A 25,331-nucleotide genomic window follows, 5' to 3' on the forward strand; every position below is an offset into this window, starting at 1 on the left:
AAGAAGCCGATTCACAACGTTTACGCGACTAGCGCTGTCCGCTCTCGCCCCATTGTTTATCTTGCGTTGGAGTGAGATGGCCTGAGAGGAGAGGGGCAATGACGTCAGGTATCAGCTTTGACGTCACACGCGGCAATTTCAAATGAGTCGAGAGAGTACGTCAGACGAAAATATCGATTTTTCCTTGGGTGGAGAAATGGAAAAGTAAGGTTTTCTAATAAAATGACAAAGTAGACGCCTCGTTTTTTAAATAAAGGAATACCTAGTTTAATCATTCAGACAATTTAGGTTTAAATTTTATTTAAAAACATATTCTACAATGACAAGTTAGTGTTTTGTTCTAAATTTAATTAGATTCGTTTATAACGATTGTTAATTTATGATTTAAAGTTTTAAGGCTAGAGAAAGTTTAATATTATTTTAGCCTAGATATTGACTGTTAATTTTAACAAGTAAATAAATCATCCAATAAAGTGAATTTTACTACTAACTAATATTTTACTGTAAACTGTCTATATTCTATAAATTTGTAGTTTTTACAAGAAAACAATCTTATATTTTTTTAGATTACATTTTTATTGCTTTTATTATCCGAAAAACATACAAATAACTTCTAGCAAGGGAGAAACTTGTTGGCTCTTTGTTGTACAAAGGTAAAAACACATCGGAGAAAGTATGGATGGATGATAGACAGCCGATAGTGTTGTATAGAAAAACATACTGTGCCAACCCTCCGTAAGGAAGATGGCAGGCTGATGACTTGGAATCGAGGTAGGCAAATATCAAATTCATCGATCTGTGACATTAAACACTGAGGTGTTAGAAGGTTCTTTTGATACTGTTAAATGAAACAAAGTTAATGATCCATAGAAATGGTTTCCAGGTCATATGGAATCCAGCATTTTACGGTATAAAAAAGAACATTTTTATATACTCATCGGTTGGCTCTAAATATTATCTTCTGAGAATGAATGATTTCATTAATTTCGTCTAACTCGCTACGTTATTAAGATTAATTTAACTTTAACTACGGAATACATTCATGCTTCATGTGAATGGTAAATGCTGAAAATAGATAACGGTATACAATCGCTGTTCATTCATGAATCTCGTAATCCACAAAGGGATGCTATTTCGTATGAGTTTTATTGATTGTAAAATAATAGGGTACGGCGCCATCTGTGAAGTAGACAATAAATAACATAGACAACTGGTATTGCCATGTTAAAAATAGACTAAGTAACTTCACTAAACTGAGCTAAAGTTAGTTGACGAGTATTTGAACACTAGCTTTTTCTTGCGAATTCGTCGGCGCAGAATGAATAAAAATAATTAATAGTCTACGCGTTCTTCCAGACTATGACATCTATGCCGAATTTCACCGAGATATATTAAACCACTCTGATTCATCAAAACATTCTCATTTTTAATGTTAGTAAGATGAAGTCATGATCTATTATTTATTAAATTGAAACATCCGAACACTAGCAAATTAAACATAACATAATGCGTGATATGATCGTACATGACCTTGTCTTGTGAATACTGTGTAAGCTTGTTATCTGTATGTTCCTCTGTTTTTATTGTCTATGTGTTATTTGTACCTTGTTGTATATACAATTAAGTGTTCCTATTTAATAAAATAAAAAATAGAATTTTGAAATTCTGAAAATGCCAACACTGTCCAGCTGCCGCCTCATGAAGCTGTCATATGAGCTATTATAATTTTGTTCTATTTACGTCTACCGGGTAATTAACTATGTCTATACCTCTAATTTTAATTTGTTTAAATCATTTGCCGTAATCAACACAGGGCGATCAAAATAAAACACGTATTTAATAATTTACTCATTTTAAATATATATTTCTATAATAGAAATCTGTTACGTATTTTACATAAATAGTTATTGAGGGAAATCCCCGCAAACCGTTTTATCGTATTTAAAATACAGTTATAATTAAAATAAAATAATAAATTAATATTAATAATACAATGATTTCGATAACAATTTAGCATTAATATCTTTGGCTAAGTAAGATTCCTTTGTGATAAATTAATGAACAAAAAAAAACTAGTTCGGGGCACCTAGTTCATCACAATGTCGGCGGCTCCCGACGGTCTGGCGCGCCCTAATCTATGTGACAGTTTGACAGCTGTCAAAGTGACGGAAGCTCGGGGCCGCCGTCGACGATCGCGGCGCCGGCGCGATTTGCGACCTGCCGCGAAATGTGGAGCGAAAAATGATCACACGATGCGTTAGTAAAATTAAAAATTACGACTAATAAGGCTAGAAATGCTTAGACGGTGACGCACGAAGCAGGCGCCCCCAACGGATGATCAACAACAATAAAATTATATTTATAAATATATATAAAAAAAGGAAAAACAAAACAATCACGCGGTAACGAAGCATACCTAACTAACCTCACAATTTATTTTCTATAGCGGCAACACTGACTCCATTGCGAACGCGTTGCGTCCGGACTGACTTCACATTCAAATTATTATTTTTTTACTTTTTACTACATATACTCTATTCATTTAAACATGAGATTTTTAACCAAAATGTACTGTCGAAGAAAGAATACCTCTATTTACTTCTGCTTTAGTTTTCAACTAAAATTATTGCATTTAAGACTTTGTAATTTTTCTTTATAAATGCAACTTATATACCATAAACATTTTAACAAGCATTTTCCAAAGGTTTTTATATATCATGTTCAAATGACTAGAGCCCCCAATGATGTACAATTTTCAAATACAGGGGGTTACTATAATAGAAATCGTAAACGCAAATACATAGGTAATATTATTTACCATAGATATATAACCTATATATATCGTAATTCGGAGTCCAAAATCGAAAATGCTTCCTGAGGCTTTTTTTTTTTTTGGGTAAGTTACCTTAAAGTTGTCATACAAACTGATACAGTGAAACCTGGTTAAGTGAGACATCAAGGGACCTGCAATGTCGTTTCACTTATAGAGGTATTCCACTTACCCAGTGTCTCAGATATACGGGTATAAATAAATATCTGTTCCATTTACAGAGGGTTCCATTAATAGAGGTGAGAATACAGGTTATTTCAGTTATACGAGATAACGATTGTAGCTTTCGTTTTGACATTAATCAAATAAACATCTGTATGATAGTAAAGAGAAACTAAAACTGAAGGTAATTGAAGCTCAAAATTTGTACTTACGTACTTGGAATTACGTGTGGAATTTGTGGGTAGAATAAGAATGAGTAAACAAACAATGTTATCTCAGTTACAGAGGTTTATGCATATAAAATTTACTCGCTGTCTCAGTTATAGAGGTAACTATGATGATAAATCGAAAGAACAAATCCCAGATATAGAGGTTTACCTCGTCCCACTAACAGAGGTAATTCAGTGCCAAAGTGTTGGGACCTCAGCATGAGTTCCAGTTATGGAGGTTTCTCACTTATCCAGGTCCCACTTAACCAAGTTTCACTGTATTTGATAAATTGACTCTCGATTAGATGTCAAACTTGTAGACACTCCATCTTTAGGTTATACATATATGTTTTACATAATTTTTGTATAAGTAACTTGACTAGTAGACTATTTGTAAAATAAAATATATATTAAACTAAAATGATGTAATATTGTAAATAAATTATATCTGTTTGGTTGCAATGGTATTACTGTCGACCGAAATAGTACGAAATCTCAATGTTTCGAGACAGTGAAAACCCACGATTATTGGATGAATCCCATGTAATTACAATTTACGATTCATACACACAACCATACAATTTCTATAAGCACAACAGTTTCACAATGTCCCAAGTATTAAATAAGCTATTTGAAACTAATTCGTAAAATTTGACGTTTCAAAATCTTCAAAAAAGCTGTGAAACGCAAACTATTTTGACAGGAATTTTTATATGTCAGTTAATTTATTGGTTAGTTATTCAGTAATTTACTTGGACATTATGAAAAATGCTTTCAGTAATACGTTATTTATAATTCACCATAATATAAAAAATTGACAGATTAAAAAAAATGACAAATAAATCTATTGATGGCAGAAAATTTCGAGTTTGGGAATTAAAAAGTAATTTTTTTTTACTTTGTAATATTTGCGTATGTTGGGCCCAAAAAAGGACGGAGACTAGAATTGGAAACTTTAAAAAATTTCTTTTTTATATTTTGATACTGGTAATACCAGGTCTAAAGTAAAAAAAGCAAAGATGCCAGTATTAAATTATCTAAGTCCAATTTTCATTTAGACCAAATTTTTTAGATTTCAATAAAAAAAACAACTATAGAATTTGATTAAATGATGAATTATAAAAAACATGTCAACTTTAAAAGGTTTTAAAACCAAATTAATTTGTGATGAAACGTAACGTAAAATTAAAAAAAAATTGCAATAATTTAGATAAATATCTACTTTAAACATAATTAATTTATTAAAAAAAAATTGTTAAAAATTAAAAAACTGGTTAGTTTCACATTAAAAAAAAAAACCACCATCGTTCAAAAACCGTTACGTCACAATTCTTCCTCGATCTTATATTTTCAAACATTAAGCCATTTGTAAACGAAAAAAAAAACCTTAGATTTAATCAACAACAGATAATATATTTTTTTATTAATAAATAAGCTTTACACGCATATGTACAAGAGGACCGATTTTTGTATTCAATCCTTAGAAATATTTTTATTTTTTATTTCGACTACAGAGGATTTGTTATTTCTTCACTATTTTTTTTTTTCATAATAATTTACGTTAAAAGAACCGACTTAATGTAATATAAATGAGAATCACCATTTTATTTTTAATGTATTAGGCAAAAGTAAAAAAAATATATATAAATTGGAAGAGAAATGTTAAAAATAACAGATTTGAAAAAGGAATTGAAATAATAAATAATTAATAGACATCTGAAAAAGCTAATAACTGCTTTTTTATAACATGATTGAAAAGTAAAGGACTAGAACATTTCTTTTCTGTAAACAATAATGTTCTAAAATTTTAAATAATTGTTACAAGAATTTAAAAAAAGAAAAGATTTGTTTGTTTTTCATTGAATAAGCTTTGAAATTATTAAACCAAACCAATTCTTTCACTATTGGTAAGTTATATTACTAGATATTTTTTAAATCCCACAAAGTCTCGGGTAACTGCTACTAATTTATAATTTGATAAAATATATGAATATCCCGCGACTCCGTCTGTGCGAAATAAAAAAAAATCATCAAGATCCGTTGACCAGTTCTGGAACATTCTAAATCAGGGGTTCCCAAAGTGGTCGATATCGACCCCCTGGGGGGTTGATATCGAACTTAAAGCATTGCTAATTCTCACTCTGTCTTCTATTGACCTAAGTCTTTAATAATTATTAATAACAATAATTGATCTTAAAAGTAGGTAATTTAGCCATGGGGGGTCTGTGGTAACGGTTCATATTGGAAACGGGGGTCATACGTCCAAAATAGTTTGGGGATTTTTAAACATTCGTATTTATAATTAGTAAATATAGCTTTTACCCGCGACTCCGTCCGCGCGGAATAAAAAATAGAAAACGGGGTAAAAATTATCCTATGTCCTTTTCCTGGTTCTAAGCTACCTGCCCACCAATTTTCAGTCAAATCGATTCAGCCGTTCTTGAGTTATAAATAGTGTAACTAACACGACTTTCTTTTATATATATAGATATGAATGTATCGGTTCTTTAAACATAAATTATATTTAGCAGAGGCATTTCTGTGATACAAAAATTACATTAAATTTCATAATAATCATTGTCATAGCATATTTTGTTCAAGCTCGGTACAAAGCCGGACCCATCATTTATATTATATATATAAATTTATTTTGGACGATATAAACTGAATGAAATGTGATAACGAGTCCATATTTAAACACTGATTTCGTATATATCTAAAATATATGTGATACGCATATTGAAAAAAAAAAACCTAAATTTGCAATTTTTGTCAAAATTTTCAAATTACCAATTTAAAAAACAAACTAGAATTTCTAAAATACACAATATTTCTATAATTTAAAAACTAAATATTAAATTTTTAGTATGAAAAAAAAAATTCAATTAAAAATATCCATACATTTTTTGTATACAAAATTTGTAATTTTCAACATGTGTACCACATTTTCACTGGCACAATTATAGAGTATATTTTAAACTAGTACTAGTAACAGTAACACAAATAGTACCAATAATACTTTCACACGAAGACAGTAAACCAATACACATTGCAGTACTGCTTCTATTTGAAAGTAATACCCACATTATCTTCATTTAAATTACTAGTACTAGTATAACAAGGGTTACTAGAGCTAGTGGTAAGTGTCTATAGTCAGAAGTGTGTGGTGTGCGTTGCAGGTCACGGGGATGTGGGGGCGCTACGAGCGCTGCAGTTCGTAGAACAATACGTAAGCCTCTGGTGATACCACGTTGCGAGGGCTGATCGGTGTTACCCTGAAATTATAAATTGCACCCTCAGGGTAAAATTTTTACAAACTATGAATACTAAAAAATAAAATTCAAGTTTCTAACTTTAATGACTATATTATGATGCAACTTTCCATCCCCCTATTTCAACCCCTTAGAATCATTTCTGCGCATTAAAAAATAGCCTATGTCCTTTCTCAGGTTCTAGACTATCTGTGTACTAAATTTCATTTAAATTAGTTCAGTAATTTTAGCATGAAAGTGAGACAAACAGACATTTACTTTCGCTTATATTATAAAGTAAGGATTGTTATCTTTCTTTATATACAGAATGAAAGAGATAGTCGATGTGTATGAAAATAAATACAAATCAGTGAATACAGATTTAACGACTAATCTAGATTTATGAAATATACAATACCGACTCTAAAAACTAGGACTAGACTGATTATAAATGAAAATGATGGTAATATTCTAGTTAATCAATATTTTGTACCTGGAGTCGTTGTACTCGTGCCATTCACCATTGTATGGATGTTTGCAGTACGCAGTGTAATGACCTGAGTAAGTCGTACCTGTAAACAAAGGTTTCACTTAAATTGTTTAAACTTTCATAAAATACTAGCTTTTACCCGCGAATACGTCCGCACGGAATAAAAAAAATGCACACAAAATAAAAAAAATCCGAAGTCCGTCTCCTAGTTCTAAGCTACCTCCCCATCAATTTTCAGCTAAATCAGTTCGACCGATCTTGAGTTATAAATAGTGTAACTAACACGACTTTCTTTTATATATATAGATAATAATTAATTAAAAACGGTTCAACTCACGTGTGATACGTCCGGTGACAGCACCGACTAGTTTCGGTGAAGATGGATCCTCGACGGGTCCGAAACTAGTCGGTGCCGTCACCGGACGTATCACAAAATGCCGTCACATTATAGCATATCTACATTGTCATATCCATATTTAAGTCACATAGCATATACGATTAAAAAAAAACAATTAAAAAGTTAAATAATCTATATCTATATATATATATAAAAGAAAGTCGTGTTAGTTACACTATTTATAACTCAAGAACGGCTGAATCGATTTGACTGAAAATTGGTGGGCAGGTAGCTTAGAACTAGGAAACGGACATAGTTTTTACCCCGTTTTCTATTATTCCGCGCGGACGGAGTTGCGGGTGAAAGCTAGTTTTAGATAAAAGTATAAGATCTCAGAACAAATGTATTTCTGTGTATCTGTTCATATAAAGGCGTTTTTAAAACGCAACGCTTTTTTAGCCGACTTCAAAAAGAAGGAGGTTATCAATTCGACTGATTTTTTTTTTTTATGTGTTACCGCGAGTCTCCGCCCCTGGTGGTCTGATTTTGATAAAAATTATTTTAATCGAAAGGAAGTGCTTGCAGATGGGTCCCATTTTTTTTTTTAAATAACTAGAAGACTAGTAGATTTTTTATCATGTAGTGTTGCATTTTGAGCACTGAACGAAGGTAACAAGAGTGATTTTAAACTGTTCACCATTCGTGAGACGCCAACACCGAGTTTACGCTCTTAGATGTGACATTGGACGTGGTTTTTTTGTACACGTACGTATGCGTGCGTGTACGGATGCGTGCATGTACATGTGTGTACGTATTCGTGCGTGTACGTGTGCGTACGTGTTTGTGTACATGTGCGTGCCTGTGCATGTACGTGTGCGTGTGTACGTGTTCGTGTGTGTGTTTGAGGTGAGACTAACCCGAGTGGTTGCTGACAGCGTAGAGGTTGTACACAGGCTGTGCGGAGCGGCATGCGGCAAATGGCGACATGTCCAGTCCGTTCAGCGGGAACTCCACGCACACAGACAACTTGCCGCGAAAGCGCTCCGTCGGCGAGAACCTGCAAATAAAGTATATTAATACGTGAAAAGAAAACTTTGTACCCTTTTATTATGAAATATGGTTGAATTTCAACTAATGACTATTTTCTAATATGGAAAGGATAGGAAGGGGAAATAGATCTCGTCGGAGAGGAGCTATATGGGAAGAGAAATTACTTTTTCAGTACATCCTCTGACTATTAAAGGTAGGCAAAGCAATCGTAACTATAAATATTTGCAAATGCCTTTGGAAAGTGGTCACTCGCCATTTCACGTGAAAGTTTGCTTGTTCCCATCTTTTCATATAAATAAATTATATTAAAAAGTAAAAATGACTGTACCTTTTGAGATGTAGCACCAAAACTTGCGGGAACTTCTGCACCGTGAACCACTTGAGACACTTCCGTCGCACGCCGCATTTTGAACACGTCTGCAAAATACAACATGTATGTATTAAAAAAAAAATTATAAAATTTAGGGTAAATTTTTCTTTAATTCCGATCACATTAGAATCAAACTAAATTACATATTATTTTGCTTGTATGTTCCATAAATCCTAGTTAAATGTATTACGTACGCTTGTATTCAAACGAGATATGTATTTTTTTTTATTTAATCAGAGATTTAAAAAAAAAACAGACTTAATATAATTAATTACAACGCCATCTATCGAAGGTATCACATACTGACCGGTTTCTCGTCGCCATCGAGTTCTTCTTCACGAACGAAGTGCTGCAGACACTGCTGCAGCTTCAGGTTGCCCGTACGAGACGGGATCGGCAGACTGGCGAACATTTCGTATACATTAAAAAAAAAAAAACACGAGGCAAATACACTGAAGCAAATACGTCTACGTTGACGTCATTTAAAAATAGATTAAAAAGATGGTTAATCGAGAAAGTTCTATTAGTTTTGAGGATTATTTTTTAGACAAAAGATTTTTATTTTTATATTCTTTTTTTCAAATTAATTGTACTAAGATCGACTAACTTTTACTTTCATGACCTTTAATTTACATCTATATATATATAAAAGAAAGTTGTGTTATTTATAACTCGAGAACGGCTGAATCGATTTGACTGAAAATTGGTGGGCAGGTAGCTTAGAACCAGGAAAAGGACATAGGATAATTTTTACCCCGTTTTCTATTTTTTATTCCGCGCGGACGGAGTCGCGGGTAAAAGCTAGTTACCAATAAAATTGTATTGCATTAATATTATAAAGATGTAAAGCTTGTATTTCTTTGAAATCAAAAAACTATGTTACCATGACCGTAGAACTCTACTGTAGTGTCATTTCTATTGCATATTGTCATCCTTTGTTAACTTAGACAAAGTAAGAGTATGATACATGTTAATACCAATTTAGATACAGTGGAATTCTACTTTAAGAATATACTAGCTGTCGCAAGCATCTCTGTCCGCGCGGAATTAAAAAATGCCTGTGTTCTTCCAGACTATGTTCTACATCTGTGCCAAATTTTATCAAGATCCGTTCCGGAGATACCTTCAAACATCCATCCATCCATCTATACATTCGCTTTTATAATATTAGTAAGATTATTCAGCATTTACTTATGTTAATATGTTTAGTGCCACATTGCATTGAACATTGCCTGGGTGGTAATCAAGGGGGGTGGGTGGTATTCACCTGAGGTCCCAGAAGGGGTCGAAGGTGACGCTGTCGTGGTTGCAGTGGGTGCAGCGCAGGGTGGACTTGAGCTGGCCAACGAAGATATCACCCACACGGCTGTCCTCCATGCGCAGGTAACGAGACCACGCCTCCGCAGCCTTCGCACTGTCACTGGAATGAACAAACTGTTACTGGACCGTTGCTATGGCAACAATAAATTGACAACCATCACCATAGGCTAAAGGAAACCGATATCCAATGCCTTAATAATTAAAAAAAAAAATAACATCACTATTGATCTCTATAAAGGGATAAGTTATAACTTGGAAATTACTTTTGCTTCGTTCCGATTTAAACTCGTCTGTTGAAATGACAATTCTCTTCCTATTATTAGTTCTGATTCTTACCACAGTTAAAGACCGCAACTGTCAGCGCCAAAATGGCGGAAATGGAATAGGTACACAAAACATAATTTTTAGCCTGTCCATGAATAGAAGACAGAGAGCACTATATAAAAATATTTTAAACTGTTTTAAATATTTAATTTTTTTCTTTTTTTTTTATAAAGACATTAGTTCTTATGAACATGTTCCATAGTAAACCACTTACAAAATAATTACAACTACAAGTATAAGAAAACAACAAAAAAAAAAACAATTAAAAACAGTAACGTAAGTTTTGATGTCTTTTAGTAGGATGCTGAATATTTTAAAATGTTTGCAAAGCATTCTATCAACATACCTGAGATTATCATCGATTTCGGTGAGAATAGGTTTGGGTTTGATGGTGACTCTGTTAACATCCTCGTGCAGGCCCTCCAGCAAGTAACGTAAGAACTCCTACAAATAAAAACAAAGCATTTAAAAATTATAGAATGTAAAATCTGGAATTGTAGGTCGAGACTCAATGTAATTTCTGAGTTTAAAATTTTCAACAATTCATTAGTTCTTTCAAAGGATTTTTTTTTTTAAATTTGGAATTTAAATATATTACTTCACTAGCTGTCGCCCGCGACTACGTCCGCACGGTGTAAAAGAAATGTACACAAGATAAAAAAAGTTTCTATGACCGTCTCCTAGTTCTAAGCTACCTCCCCACCAATTTTCAGCTAAATCAATTCGACCGATCTTGTTTATAAATAGTGTAACTAACACGACTTTCTTTTATATATATAGATTGTGAATGTCAGATTGTATAAATGTTTATTACAACGTAATTACAGTACGACTGAACGGACTTAACATAAATCTCCACTAAGGTTGTCAATTAGTGATCAATTAATGACAACGTGTCAGACATTGTCACAGTGTATACCTGTGCGTCTTGCTGGCTGTATCCCATGAAGCGAGGGGCGAAGCGCTGCACCTGCGACTTGAGGCTGGTCGTATTGACCACAGCGTCACGCTCCCCGCTACGCCACAGCTCCTTTATCACGCTCGCGAACGCTGAACCGAACCCACCAAATAAATACAACTTCAAGTCTAATAGACTAAATACATACATCAAAAAAAAAGTTTGCAAAAGTTGATATAACTAAAAATTTTCTCAAGCAAAACACATTATTTCTGTAGGACAATTTTTTTTTTTTTAATTTAAAATGTTTCATGTTTAAACAATAACACAATCTTAAAGAATTTGAGACAAGTCTTGATTTTTATAACTCTTGATGTCAACCTGTTTTTGTTGATTTACGAGTACTATAAAAAGCCTAGCACTAGATTTTCTTGGGCATATGTTTTGTACAGTACCTTTGATGAGAGCGCCCTTCATGCAAGATAGCGTGGTGTTGATATCTTGTCCGTACTTTTCCTCCGACACATACTCGAGCAGAGGCCGCGTATTAGACAGGCATTGCAGCACGCTGTTCATGAAACACGTGTTGCCGATGTTGCGAAGACCGTTCAGACCTACGACATCCATTCAACACACAATTATAGTTATAGACCTTCCGAAGAATAGTCGATTAAGTTTTTTTTTAAATTGATCCACATACTAAAATGCTACTTGCTTTAGGAGTTAATATTTAGACGTACTACCAACCACCCTTTAGGAGAAAATTTTATTTATTTAAAATTTATTGATAATTCATTGATTTACATTATTTTTCATATTATTCATATTTGTGTATGCTCACCGCTGGTATGGCTGGACTGGCGCTCAGTCTTCGGCTCGGCCGAATCAGAGCGCTCGCTGCTACGCCGGAGCCCGCTAGCCCCGCTCTTGCCGCCGGCCAATTCCTGAGCAACACTCACAATGAGCAACTAAGCAACACTCACATTGAGCAACGCTCAGATCACTCAAGACTCATTAACCTAACAAGTATGCTGCACATCCTAATGTTAACAATTCAGATTCCGATATTCAAAACTGTGAAAATTTTGTAAAAAAAATATATGTTAATCCCTCTCATTTTCCTTGAAAACAACTGAGATGACAATATGTTTGCCATGTCCTACCTCTCATCTATAAATCTACACACAATCTTTTGTAATAAGAAACAAATTCAAGCTCATAGTCTTTTCGGGCTTTTCAAAACTACCACTCACCGTATTTGCATAGATACTATTGCCCCAGCTTTCTATATAGCAACAATATGCCTTAACCTTTTATATTAAGAAATTTTTACCTTGCTATCCGTTTAGTTTCTCCAAATCGTCATCAACGAAAACATATATCAGTTGCCATGGCAACGTGTCAAATTGGTATATCACGATGGTTTTATTTAATCATCGTCAACACATTGAAAACTACATATTTTTCTAGTAAAGTCGGATGCAACTCATTTGAATAACATTTTTCATGTGTTTCGGCACCGTAGCATTGACCGTTAAAAAATTATCAACTCTATAGGATATACTTATAGAGTTGTAAATGTTAAAACAAATTTATATACCACTACTAAACCAATTAGTAAACAATACGAAGTAGATCCAAAGCCAGTGCACGACATTACAAAATATTGTACTAACGAACAAATGAAGACATATTTGAAATTTCAGTAACTGCACAATAATGTTTAAACATTTTTAAAAACAATCATAATGGATCTCCCTCAATTCGCTATATAATAATACCCGGCATCACATAAATAAACTACAACCCATAGAGCACAACACAACAGACAAATTAATTTATTTAAACTAAGTGTGCCATAGTTACAAGTTAAATAAAAAAAAATGAAAAAAAAAATCGATTGTCAAATAATAACTATAAAAACTAAAACTTGTTATTATGTTAGGATAAAAAAATAGATTTTAAATCAAAACAAAATACATATAACATGCAAAACATATACAAAACTAATACAAACATTTATAATTCATAACCTATAAGTTATTGGCTCTCGAAAATTGTAATATTTTATATTTACCGAACAAAAAAATTTTAGGTAAATCTAGACTTTAGGACCACGTAACAGACATGCATAATTCTAACTTATTTTTATGTTTTAAAAGGTTTTTTTCTTTTGAAATCGGGACTCGTAGAAATGTGAGAATAGTAAATTTAATAGGATCAATCAATCCGAATAAAGCGCAACGCACACCAAACGAATAAACATCAAATATTTCCTGTCACGTTTAAATGGCGATTCACTCACTGTCGAACAAACTTATAACAAAGTATCCAAACATAAGTTTACGCAATTCGATAATGTAACTATAGTAAAAAAAATCTCTGTTTTTCAGAACCTTACAATAAAATTTTAATAAAAGTTTAGAATTTAGAAGTATTTGGTTACAATGTGCGAATCCTCATTCTTAAACAGTGAGAGGTTTCGAGCGGGGGATACCATTCGGTTCTGCGTCACCGCGGCAAGAGGTGGGTGTGGGGGGCGCCACGGTCGCTCGCCCGCGCGCCTAGCGACGCCACCGCGGTCTAGTGTGCGTCGATCATTATATTTCAAATCAATTATTTTCATAAACAATTACATGGATAATATGAGATAAAACTTGATAATTTAGCCTTAAAACCTTGACTTATTATATTAAAGTGTAAGATACTACTAAAGATGTATTACACAAATAAATTTTAATCTATTTGAGATGAGGGGGTTTCAGTCAATACAGTATTAAAAAAATAACTTACTTATTTTTTTTATTTAAAGGTTGTTTAAAAGAGTGCTTACCGTAAGTTTTCATTATCAAAAACTTGAACAAAACGTATTTTTATCTTTTCATTCAATTTAAAATAACAGAGACGAAATGAATGCTGAGAACATTGTCGTACAGGTCTTTTGCCCGTGGCTATATGACTAACAAGATTCGGAATATTTATGCAATGGTTGAATATAAAAATCGTTATTTATAAATAAAAGTTGGCAGCTTTAGAATCAAAGGGGGGTGTACACCCCCACCCCATATATAGACCAATGACCTTGTTATAAGTCTAACTATGGCTAGATCTAGACTTCAAAGAACCGCAAATAGTGAAGGGCATTGAAAAATACCTATAATGCAGTAATGGATTGAACGATACAGGGTGATGATACGGCGGCAATTTTATGATGCCAAAAAATATCCATAAGGGTTAATTACGCGAACATATAATTACTGTTTTGTTGAAAATTTGTAATAATTAATTATTTACTAACAAGTTACTTACATCCATTATGACATCCTAAGGTTCATAAAACATGGGATTAATCCCATTTTTAAAATAGAATTTGGTTTAAACGTCTTCATATATAAAGTTCATTCATTCCTCATATTACCATAACTTGTTATTTAAATGTATACTATTTGTCATCTTTAGCGACTCAATAATGTACACAAATTTTCTACAGGATGTTTAAATTTATACCAACAAAAAATTTGAAATAACTTAGTCAACTGAAACCCCCTGTATAAATATTCTACCAATAGACGCACAACTAACAACCTATATAAGATAAGTTTGACAAGGACCTGGTAGGTATTGAGGGCATAGCTCCGGCCGGCCGGGGGCATGCGCGGCTCGAAGTACCGACAGCCACACCTCATTGCCGAGGGCGGCCAACAGGCTGGTCGTAACGCATGCCAGGATCACCAGCTCGTAGTATGTCAGCATAAACCGACGCGCGAAGACCTCTTCCACACAGTATCAGTTTACTACAGGCAGGTCACGATAAACTGATCAAACAAGTCCCGTATCTATAGTGCTGGATATGTGCAATGTTGGACGTCGTGTTCGCTCCTATGAATATATCACTTGAAATGTCTCTGATAACTTTTGATGCAAACAAATCAAACTTCCTTTTTTCTTCAAAGATAAATCAGAAATGTTTTTCCGCTCAAATAACACACGTATTCATTTGATGTTTATTTTCTAAGCACAATTTATAGTCTGTTCCTCTTTCTTGATATGTTTTTTCTTCTTTATTTTTTCTTTACTTTGTAGTTAAAATGGCCATTTAAAAATGTCAACTAAGATAATTATTTATTTTATTCTACAATCAAATTCAGATAAAATACTGAAATATGATAACTTTTACGTTATTATCTATCTATCTTGTTACTGGAGACGTTTATTGATTAAAGTTTTGGCTCGGTCTGAATAGAATTAACATAACAGTAACAAATAAGACCTCGGAAAAGTTGCTATCGCGTGTAGCCAAAATGTCGGTAAAACAAAATTTTTGCACGTCATTTCATTTTTCGAAAAAAAAGTGTAATTTATGTTTCTTAAAACGATCTGTAATTTAATTTTTTTCCAATAATGTTGAGATCATTACAAAAAAATAAATAAAGTATAAACAGTTTGCTATTAATTATTTTTCAAGTTTTATTTTATTAGACAAACCAATTATTATCTAATGATGTTTCTGATAGAGATTACTTATATTGTAGTAGCAGACGTTAAACATTGACGATGGCCATCAAAGGTTATATAACAAACTTTATCACATTTTACGTCACAACACAAAAACTTCGGAAAACTTGAATTTCTTTATACGTTATCTTCAATCTACGCTGATACTTATTACAATCACAATAAGACTTCACTTTCAATTTCCATTACCTCTTGGCAATGTCACCGCACTGATATATTTTACATTCGAGCGTGCAAGGTCATATTAGTGAAATTAAAAAAAAAAAACCACTTGAAATATTAAACTCTAATACAACCAATACGTGCAAAGAAGCTGGCAAGATGAAAAAAAAATTATTGACAGAAAAATTAGCGGGAAACTGCGAAAAAAATGGCGACCGAGTTAAGTAATTCCCGCGGAGAAGAGCATTTCGCGCGCTCGTGACGTCACGTGGCGGCCATCGCGAGGGCGGGATGTGCACTGGGCGCCATCGGAGGTGCTTAGCCAAAAACCTATTGCCAAATTTCACAATCGAGACTATACGATTATCTTGAAGCAGTCGTGTACACGTAGACATTATTTATCTAAAATGTACTCGTAGTTATCAATGGTCGGTAGACAAGCGAAGTGAGAGACTTCTTTAATACGTTATCAGAATAAAATTTTCAAGAACAAACTTTCATCAAGGTTACTTTAACAGTTCGCTCAAATTTATAAAATGAATTAATACATATGACATATCTGGCCCGGTGAGAGAGGCGCTGTTATCGCTGTTTATACTGTTAGAAAACATTAAGGCAGCTACAGTACAGAAAGGATATGGTAATTCTAGTGGCACTTTTTTACAATAACAGCGAGGCACTAATAAGCTATTGTAATTTGCTTTTGATCAATATTTTGTCTTGCCTTATGTGCTTGTATTACCTTGGGTAGTAAACATAGACTAGGTTTTACTTATTTTTCGCGATTACAGCGCCTCTCATCGATGCAGATAAGTTTGTCGGACTATAATGATTTCAGCATTAGCTTCTAGCGATATCTGCTTGTATGCATTACGTATTCTGTACATCCTTACTTGACAAAATTTAACTTTATTTTAACTACTGGCCAATAATACGAACTCTCAATGATATAAAAAGCACTAATTAGTTCTTTCAGGTCTATACAACTGATTAGATATTATTTTCTTAGGGTTGCACAATATAGTAACTAGAGACTATCAGATATAAATCTGGAATGGTAACAAAATATGATAAAATTATCAACCAACGTTAGGAACATTATATCAAATGTTAATCTCAACAAAAAAAAAAACAATCTGCCATTGAATTTTAAACCAGAATCTAGTTTACCTTGATGAGTACTACAATCAGCTTTTTAGAGCTAAAACATGAAGTATAAATGTTTTTTAAGATAATCTGGATCAAGATAATCATAGTGACTCGTTACCGAATGCTATAATGTGTCAATGGTATATGTAAGGTCAGGGCTGTTACAACAACAGTGATCTCACATCTATCAACAAGTCAGACCAACAAGCCGTTTGTTTCCAAATATGGCCGCGTATTTATACCGTCGGTCCTTGTCTCAGTCGCCGTTTTATATACCTAATGTAACACTATATAATGTCAACTCCTTTACACGTTTGAAAAACCCAACTCACCTAAAATTAACTAACAATTCAAAAACCACATAAATAATCGTTTAAAAATTAACTTGCAAAATTATCAAAAATATTTAACTGATCGGAACATGACAGGGATGAAATTTTCGAAATTTAATACAAACTGCCAGTGTCACACGGCGTATTGATTCGAAAAAAGTTTTCAACGTTTTAATTTTAAATAAAGATTATTAAAATTTATTGCACTATATTATCGTAAATAAAGAAAATAACGGCCACTAATAACAGACTTTTTAAGTAATATATATTTTAGAATATAAATCACACGCAGACAACTTAAAGTATTGAACTATGATGCGTTCAAATATTCACGTGAAACGGAAAACGAAACGTCAAAAAAAAGGCGCGCGTTATTTAGCAAAATGGCGACATTTTTATATTGTTTCGAGAAAACGTGGTATAGCACTGTGATAATTTCCCGCCTAGTTTTATTTCTGGACGTTACATTTCGCGCTGTTATATTAATAGTTTGTGATTTTCTATCAGAAGGAGGACACGAGACGCCGGTGTAGACGATCGGTGTATAAATGCTCTTATTGTTTGGTATGTATCGATAAAATTTTACTAAATTGAAACAGATCCTTCTGAAACGGTGTACAAATAAATAGCTCGCTTGATAATTTAAGTTATACTATTGAAATAATACAAAAGAAACATAATTTCTATGATGTTTAGTCCAAGCTTAATTAAAAAAAAAACTCGTTAAAAGATAGAATTTGTTGGATCATCAAACAGGCAATACTGTTAAGGGTGGCACGCTGATCGAAGAACCATGCGGTAATTGAAGTTATAATAAGATCGACAGATCAAAACTAGATGACCTGAGAACAGATACGAATGAAACATCCGCACACAAACACGAGGACGTACACACTCAAATAAATGACCCCAATAGCAAAATGCCAACGAACCCGCAGATTCTTTTTTTAAACTGAATCCTAAACCTATTTTGCAATTCACGTACGCATTATTTAAGGAAATTGATAGTAAATATCTCTTACTATAATTATATCGGTTACTTGGTAGGGCGATTGGCCTAGCGGGAAAAAAAAACCCACTGGCCCGATTGAGAAACACCGTTTGAAAGTTTGTGGCCAGAAAACTCCAAAACGACTGAAAGGATCTGGATGAAATTTGGAACAGAGATAGATAGACACATTGGATTTCACGCATTAGCTACTTTATATCCCAGAAAATGTACGGTTTGGGAGGGTAATTATAACTAGTTCAGAAATATTATCCAGTCCGACATAATTGTACTGATGACGAATAAGGGAAAATACATATCGTGTATTAAACGAAAAGTTCTTTGTATGACGCCAACCTGACAATAGAATTGTTAGTTCTTTGATAAATATTTTATTAGACGGCGAACGAAATTAAGTTTTGTTACACCGACATGGTACGGAGCATACATAAATTAAAAACCCTAATAATTATTGAAATATAGTTTTCTTGGTGTCTAAAATTGTTTGGAAATCGACTAGGTGATTCCTTCGAAGGACCAACACGATATTTTTTTGAAAAGTTCTATCGAATTTTTATTTACAGAATTCACATATCAATGCTCGTAGAATCATTAAAAAACTTTTTTTTTACAATGCTAGAATAGTAAGACATTCAAGAATAGGAAACAGATAATGAGGTATTTATTATGAGATTCAATCTAAAATTTCGTGATGCTAATAAAGAGCCAATAACTTAAAGATTATAACAAAGTTTTGTGGATAAAAAGTGCATTTAGGAGTTTTTGGATAATTGCATACATAATTTCCTAAATACTTTTATTCCCATTAATAAAGTGATTACTTACCGCTTTAATATCTTCGTAGTCCTTTATATCCAGGATTCGTCTTCTAGAAGACGGAGTTTCCGGACTGGAGTCTTCTGTCGGCTCACTGATAGTGCTCTCCGTGCTCGTTTCCATTGACTTCACACCATCTTCTGGTTCCTTCTCGTCTAATTCTTTCTCGGATCGTTTCTTCAAATAGTTCTCGTGTTCAAAGGTTTTGTTCTCAAAACCTGTGCCACTTGGAGATTCTACTTCCTCTAAAGCCAAACGGTCCTCATGCTCCGAGTCTATATATTTCAGATTGACTTTACTTTTCTTAGGTTCCGGTTTGATTGTTAATTCAGCTTGAGTTAGTTCATCGTTAATTATATTGTTTACATCTAATTGTCTTGATATTTTCGGTGTAGAAGTCCCCGAAGCGACAGGTTGTGATATTTGTATGTACGATGCAAAGTTCGAAGTGTGTTTCGGAGCTTTTACTTGTTTTTCTATATCGTTCTTCAGAGATTCTTTAACTTTTACTTCAGGACTACTTCTAGGTAGCTTTTTACGTTCTGTGTTGTCTATATCACCATTCGCTACTTGTATCACTGTTGATTTTTCTAATATCTTTCCAATAGGATTGTTAGGATCTAATTGACTTTTGATGCTAGCTAATCTTTCGGATGGCAATTTGGCCGTAAAGGAAATTGACATATTAGTGTTGTCGGCTTTAGGTTTAGCGAGTGACACGGGCTCCGATATAGTTTTGCTTATTGTAAGATCAGAGTTTGAATTCGACCTAGAATTTGATGAGCCAACTTCCCACCTATGACTTATTCCGTTCTTTTCGACGTATGGCAAATGGACGGGTACAGGCTGGTCCTCCTTTGACACTGCCTTAGTATAGCCACCGGAACCGTTCTCACATTCCTTCAGTTGGCTCAGATATTGTTCTACAGAGGTTTTAGCAGATAATCTTGAATCATTGGCGGGTAGTTTGGTGACCGTCATCTTGGGGTCGAACCGCCTGCGGATCTCGGAGACGGTTGGTACCTCGTTGCCGTTACTGTCCCTGACGCCATTGGAGATGGAATTCCTTTTGCTGTAGCCGGGAGTCGGTGAGCTTTCTTTATAAGATCTTCTCCCTTCGGGTTTCTGGCGTTGTTGAAAGTAATATTTTATTCGCATGGACTTCATTATGTTGATTGTTTATATTAAAGATAGATTTAGATAACAACAAAATAAAGTCCATAATAATAATATATGAAATAAATGACGAACTGTTGGTTTCTGAGAGCAAAATTTTTGTAAAAAACATATCGTTTATCCCTGTCTTGTATTTTGGTCTCAGAAACCCACGGTATATGCGCAATGTGATTGTGTGTGTTAGTTCCAACATGCTCGGGCGCGTAGTCCACGGTGAGGCTTCGGACCATGCGACCAACTTGCCTTCTCTACTTGTTACTACTTAGGCAATACCGATGGAAAGACCAAAACAAAACAGCTATTGCGAAATGAACTTTAAACTACAGATATAAGGTTTGCATTGTGTTATTGGAAAGGCTTTCAGTCGGTATTCAGTGAGGCAATTGAAAGCTGAAGATAGTAAATATGGCTTTCTTAGTGCGGTACTTGTTAATGAACGGACACACACACACACACACGCGCACACGACGCTGTCTGCCTGCGAAATATTGATAAGATAAATATATCTACACAAATATAACATCAGTTTTAAATAAAAAATATGAAAAGATAAAAAATTAATGATAAAATTTAATTAAAATTTAATGTAATAGCGTGTATTTTATTTAGATTTATCATATTTATTATAATCTATAAATTAATCATTAAACTTTTCTCTAACGAAGAATTTAAAAAGACAAGAGATTTCAAGAAAGAAAAAAAATGTAAAGGTATGTAGACAGTGGAATCCTACGTTAAATCTTGTTTGTGCAATATTTCACCTACAAAAGCTTTCTACGCAAATAACTTGTGCTTGCCAAGAATATTGGGTGAGGTAAAGTGGAACAGTTGACCTCGTTTGATATAAAATTGTTTAAATTCATTGTTTTAATTAAAATCAACTTAACTCTTACTGGCATAATTAGTAATATGACAGTGACTAAATCTGCATACTAAGTGAACATCAAACGACTCTAAGTACCTATTACGACGGACTAAACCATCCCGATGCTGATCAACTAGATCAGGGACCCCCAAGGGGTCGACATAAACAAAAACTGATTTTAGGGGTCGACGAGGTCTTAAAAACCGACCCCTATTAATAGTCTGCTAACTTAAAGCATTGCTAATTCTCACTCTGTCTTCTTCTATTGACCTAAGTCAGAATAAAAAATAACACTCTGTAGCAGCTGTTTTAAGTTAGCTGTCCATTATGAATAAGGGGGTTGATCTTAAAAGTAGGTAATTTGGTCATGGGGGTCTGAGGTAAAAGTTCATTTTGGAAAAATGGTCACTTGTCCAAAATAGTTTGGGGATCCCTGAATTAGATCAACTAAATTCTGATGGAATTTTTTCTCGTACTAATTAGTAACAATTTCTGTTATGCGAAATCTTATTATTTCAGTAAACTTGTCAAGTCATTGACCTGTACGTAACACGGTAAACTATATATTTTTTTGGTTAAACTATGTCCAATTGTGAACAAAAATTAAAAGTGAATACACAAATTTAATTGTTCCAGTAATTTAGAACGTTTAGGATTCGGATAAAATTAAAAGTTATTTCACGGTCGTGCGTTTTGAAAGTGAACGTAAGATCATTTTAGGCTTATATAAATTATTTTAATTAAGTACGCTTACTACATGTTTACTCCTTTAAGGTAGAAATAAAATTATTTAGAGTAAATAGTTGGAGCATAATCTTTTTTAACATTGTTTTGAACCCTATTGTTAGTTCAACACGATTTACTTTTGCCTGATTAAAGAATACTGTAGGTGAATACACAGAGATGTACTTAGGACCAAGAGTTACGATGCCTCAAAACATTTTTTATTTATCATTCCTAAAATGCGAATATTAGGACTTTGGCGTTATTCCTACAGACTTTTAAACTTAACAGATGGTTAGCTCTTACATAATCAAGTACATTCAAACGTTAGTGTAGGTATAGTAGGCATAATATAGTCTATTATACTGATAGTCTGTTATACTGATGTCAGTAAATGGCTTCAGAAGTGTCTGTTATCGAGTTTACTGCGTAGTAGATGATGATATAAAATCTACCACCATGATAGAGCTTGCTTATAGCTTATTAATCGTATATTGAAAAAAAAAACACTATTTTTTGTTAATAAAACTGGTAGACTTCAGCAACATCTGAATTAATGGACCGGCTCGATAGTGCAATACCACGACCACACAGAAGACAGGCGTCAAGTGGAAGTAATTCCGTATTTCGTCTGATAAGTGTGCGTTCCGGAAGTCTAATTTTAGTCCTCTTTCCCTTCTCATCTTTTTCTTATAAGGAAAGGATGGGAAGGGAAGGTGGATTTGATATAAGATATATACTATTTCTTTGCGTATCCTACCCAGTCAATTAAAGGTAATGCAACGCATCTGTAATAGAGTATGTCTATGAACAGCAGTGGCTTTGCAATTTCGGCGAATTCAGTTGGCCGCTTGCTCATTTGACACCTTATAATATAAAAAAAATCAGCATAAAATTATAAAATAAATAAATTAGAGAAATTAAGCTGTTACACGGTCTATTTGCTGAGATAAAAAATGTACGAAAAAAAAAAAGATTTAGTCTATTGTTTACATTTTCATCACCTATTTCCAAAATACTATATATCTATACAATTAATTAAATTAGAATGTCTGTACGTGATATCGAAAAAAAAAATCACACAAACATGATGGCTTTATTTCGAAAGAAAAACCAATTTAAAAAAAAATTATCCGACTATCTGTCTGTCCGCAAATCCGCGTCTGTGCCGGGTATCTAAAGTTTTTTTTACTTTTTTAATTATTCCGCGCTTACGAAGTCGCGGTCGACCGCTAGTTGTGAAATAAAACACAATCAAATAATAAAAAGTAAAACAAACAACCAAGATAAAATACAGTGTTCTTCATAAATTGTTTACCGTTAGTTTCCACTAACGAAAGACTTGTACAAAAACATTGCTGTCTCTTTTTCGTACATAGAATATGACGGATGAGAAGCTTTATTATACGTGTTCTAATGGCAACTGATGGTAACAGATTATAAAAAGATTTCGACAAAATATTTAGAATTAAGTTCAAATTAATGAATCTCAACCATTTTTGTTTAAATTTCGCAGACAGCCAACGTGAAAACTATACATTTATATGTAATTATAACAATATTTACCTCAGTAATAGTCGCAGCAGTTGAATTCCTAGCTCTTCGCGCAGCCCTGTAGGAATCTGGTGCGGGTGGACGTCCAATATCATTGGATATAGACTTGGACCTCGCAATCTCTCCATAGTTGCTCTGATTTTGTTGTTGCTGCTGTTGGATCCTTTGAGTTAAAGGTATATAATTAGCAGGCGAGTACTTATTATACAACTCAGCGGTTGACATAGCCAGAGCAGCGGAACTTATGAAATTCCTTTTTGAATTTCTAGAAGTATCTACTTTACTGCTTTCACTGCGTGTTGTTGATATATCCCTTGACCTGGACTCGCTTCTATCCGTTCTATATCTGGACGAGATCCCGCTGTCAGAATCAGTGACGCTGGGGGCTCGGGAACTACGAGTATACTCAACCAAGGAGGTCTTTCTTTCCGTCTTTCCATCGACATCTGAGTATCTTGATTTATATTCTGTAGTTCTGTCTCCATAAGAGCTTCTTAGTGTTGATGTGACATATGTGCCACTAGTTGACCTGTAGTATGGCTTGTCTAAGCTAGAAGATGAGGTCAGAGTAGACCGGTACGAGCCGGTCAGGTTGGAAGAGGTGGATGTATACCGTGATGGGGAGACGACAGGCATCTTGGACGTATTTTTGACTTAGGCTATGCAGTTATCACATAGTTTGCTTAGCTTAGTTTTGGATTTAGTAAGTAATAGCTTTGATCCTTGTTGGTGGTCGTTTTCTTTGCATCTTTAGAACACACCTGCAACAAATTTTCATGTTAATACCTGCACTTATGTATCACTTGACTAATGTCAATTTACAACTTCATTAACTAAAGGACTTAATTATAATTTGCAAACAAGAAATCACACATCTAAAAGATTATGAAGAAGACAATCTTAACCGTTGTTTTCACTTAGTTTTTGAACTGGAAAAAAATTAAGACAATTTTATGACTCAAAACCAATGAGAAATGTTTATTCAGAATATACTCGGTTAATTGAGTTAAATATGCACCGAGTATGAATTAATAATTGATGCATAAAGAAACTAGTTACCAGCCGTCCTTAAAGTCGGTGATGATCATCATTTTATCATCTTATATATAAAATTCTAGAATCATAATGTTAGTTACAATATTTCTCAAAAGCGGCTTGACCGATTTATTTAGTAAATGTTATATGCATATTCAGTAGGTCTTATAATCGGCTGCTATCCATTCTTTCATACTCCTATTAAGGTGTTCGCGCGGACATTGTCGCGGGCGATAACTAGTATGGTATAAAGGATTTTATACTCACGCAGCTTACATGTTAATATGAAGTGTTACAGTACATATCAGTCTACCTTTACAAATATAATTTCCAAATTATCTTGAGTTGGCTTGTCTTGTGACATAGGTCTATTGTATCTACGAGTATTAGATTTAACGATATATGTAATTCATTAAAGAGGGCTCCTCGTTTGGTATATATGTATTTGGTAATAATAAAAAAAAAAAAGAGGAAATGATAATGCAAAGGAGACCATGAAAAAGGGCTTATTGTGTTAAAAATGTTCAACAGTTGAAGTGTAGTATGAAAATAGTAATAATAATACAGAGTGGTTTTGTTTACTTAAAATGATTACGGCATCAACATTGTCTTAGCTCCTTAGCTCGGTTAACCTGTATTAAAACGTGCTTCGTAAGATGCATGTCACTGTATGTGTTATATTCATAATATTATTAATAAATATTTGTATAACTGCAGGAATGTGAACAAACGTTGGTTGCTAAGTAAGTGTTTC

The 25,331-nt window shown here is 33.6% G+C and overlaps 1 protein-coding gene across 2 annotated transcripts in view; it reads right to left on the reverse strand.

Annotated features, from left to right (window-relative positions):
• Window positions 1–6,305: 6,305 nt before the first annotated feature.
• The window catches only part of LOC106708275 (ubiquitin carboxyl-terminal hydrolase 4), a 28,792-nt gene continuing 9,766 nt past the window's right edge, over window positions 6,306–25,331 (reverse strand). For both annotated transcript variants that reach the window (XM_045682341.1, XM_045682343.1), the window contains exons 2-13: window positions 23,555–24,303; window positions 19,234–20,349; window positions 12,083–12,185; window positions 11,697–11,855; window positions 11,263–11,393; window positions 10,690–10,787; window positions 9,967–10,119; window positions 9,007–9,100; window positions 8,658–8,746; window positions 8,197–8,336; window positions 6,946–7,024; window positions 6,306–6,476 (exon numbers count right to left, since the gene is read on the reverse strand). In XM_045682341.1, the coding sequence (XP_045538297.1) occupies window positions 6,401–6,476; window positions 6,946–7,024; window positions 8,197–8,336; window positions 8,658–8,746; window positions 9,007–9,100; window positions 9,967–10,119; window positions 10,690–10,787; window positions 11,263–11,393; window positions 11,697–11,855; window positions 12,083–12,185; window positions 19,234–20,349; window positions 23,555–24,178 (2,862 nt within the window). In that variant the 5' untranslated portion in view covers window positions 24,179–24,303 and the 3' untranslated portion in view covers window positions 6,306–6,400. The remainder of the gene's footprint in view (window positions 6,477–6,945; window positions 7,025–8,196; window positions 8,337–8,657; window positions 8,747–9,006; window positions 9,101–9,966; window positions 10,120–10,689; window positions 10,788–11,262; window positions 11,394–11,696; window positions 11,856–12,082; window positions 12,186–19,233; window positions 20,350–23,554; window positions 24,304–25,331) is intronic.

The sequence above is a fragment of the Papilio machaon genome, chromosome 19, assembly GCF_912999745.1.
Source record: "Papilio machaon chromosome 19, ilPapMach1.1, whole genome shotgun sequence".
In the NCBI taxonomy this organism is placed as follows: Eukaryota; Metazoa; Arthropoda; class Insecta; order Lepidoptera; family Papilionidae; genus Papilio; species Papilio machaon.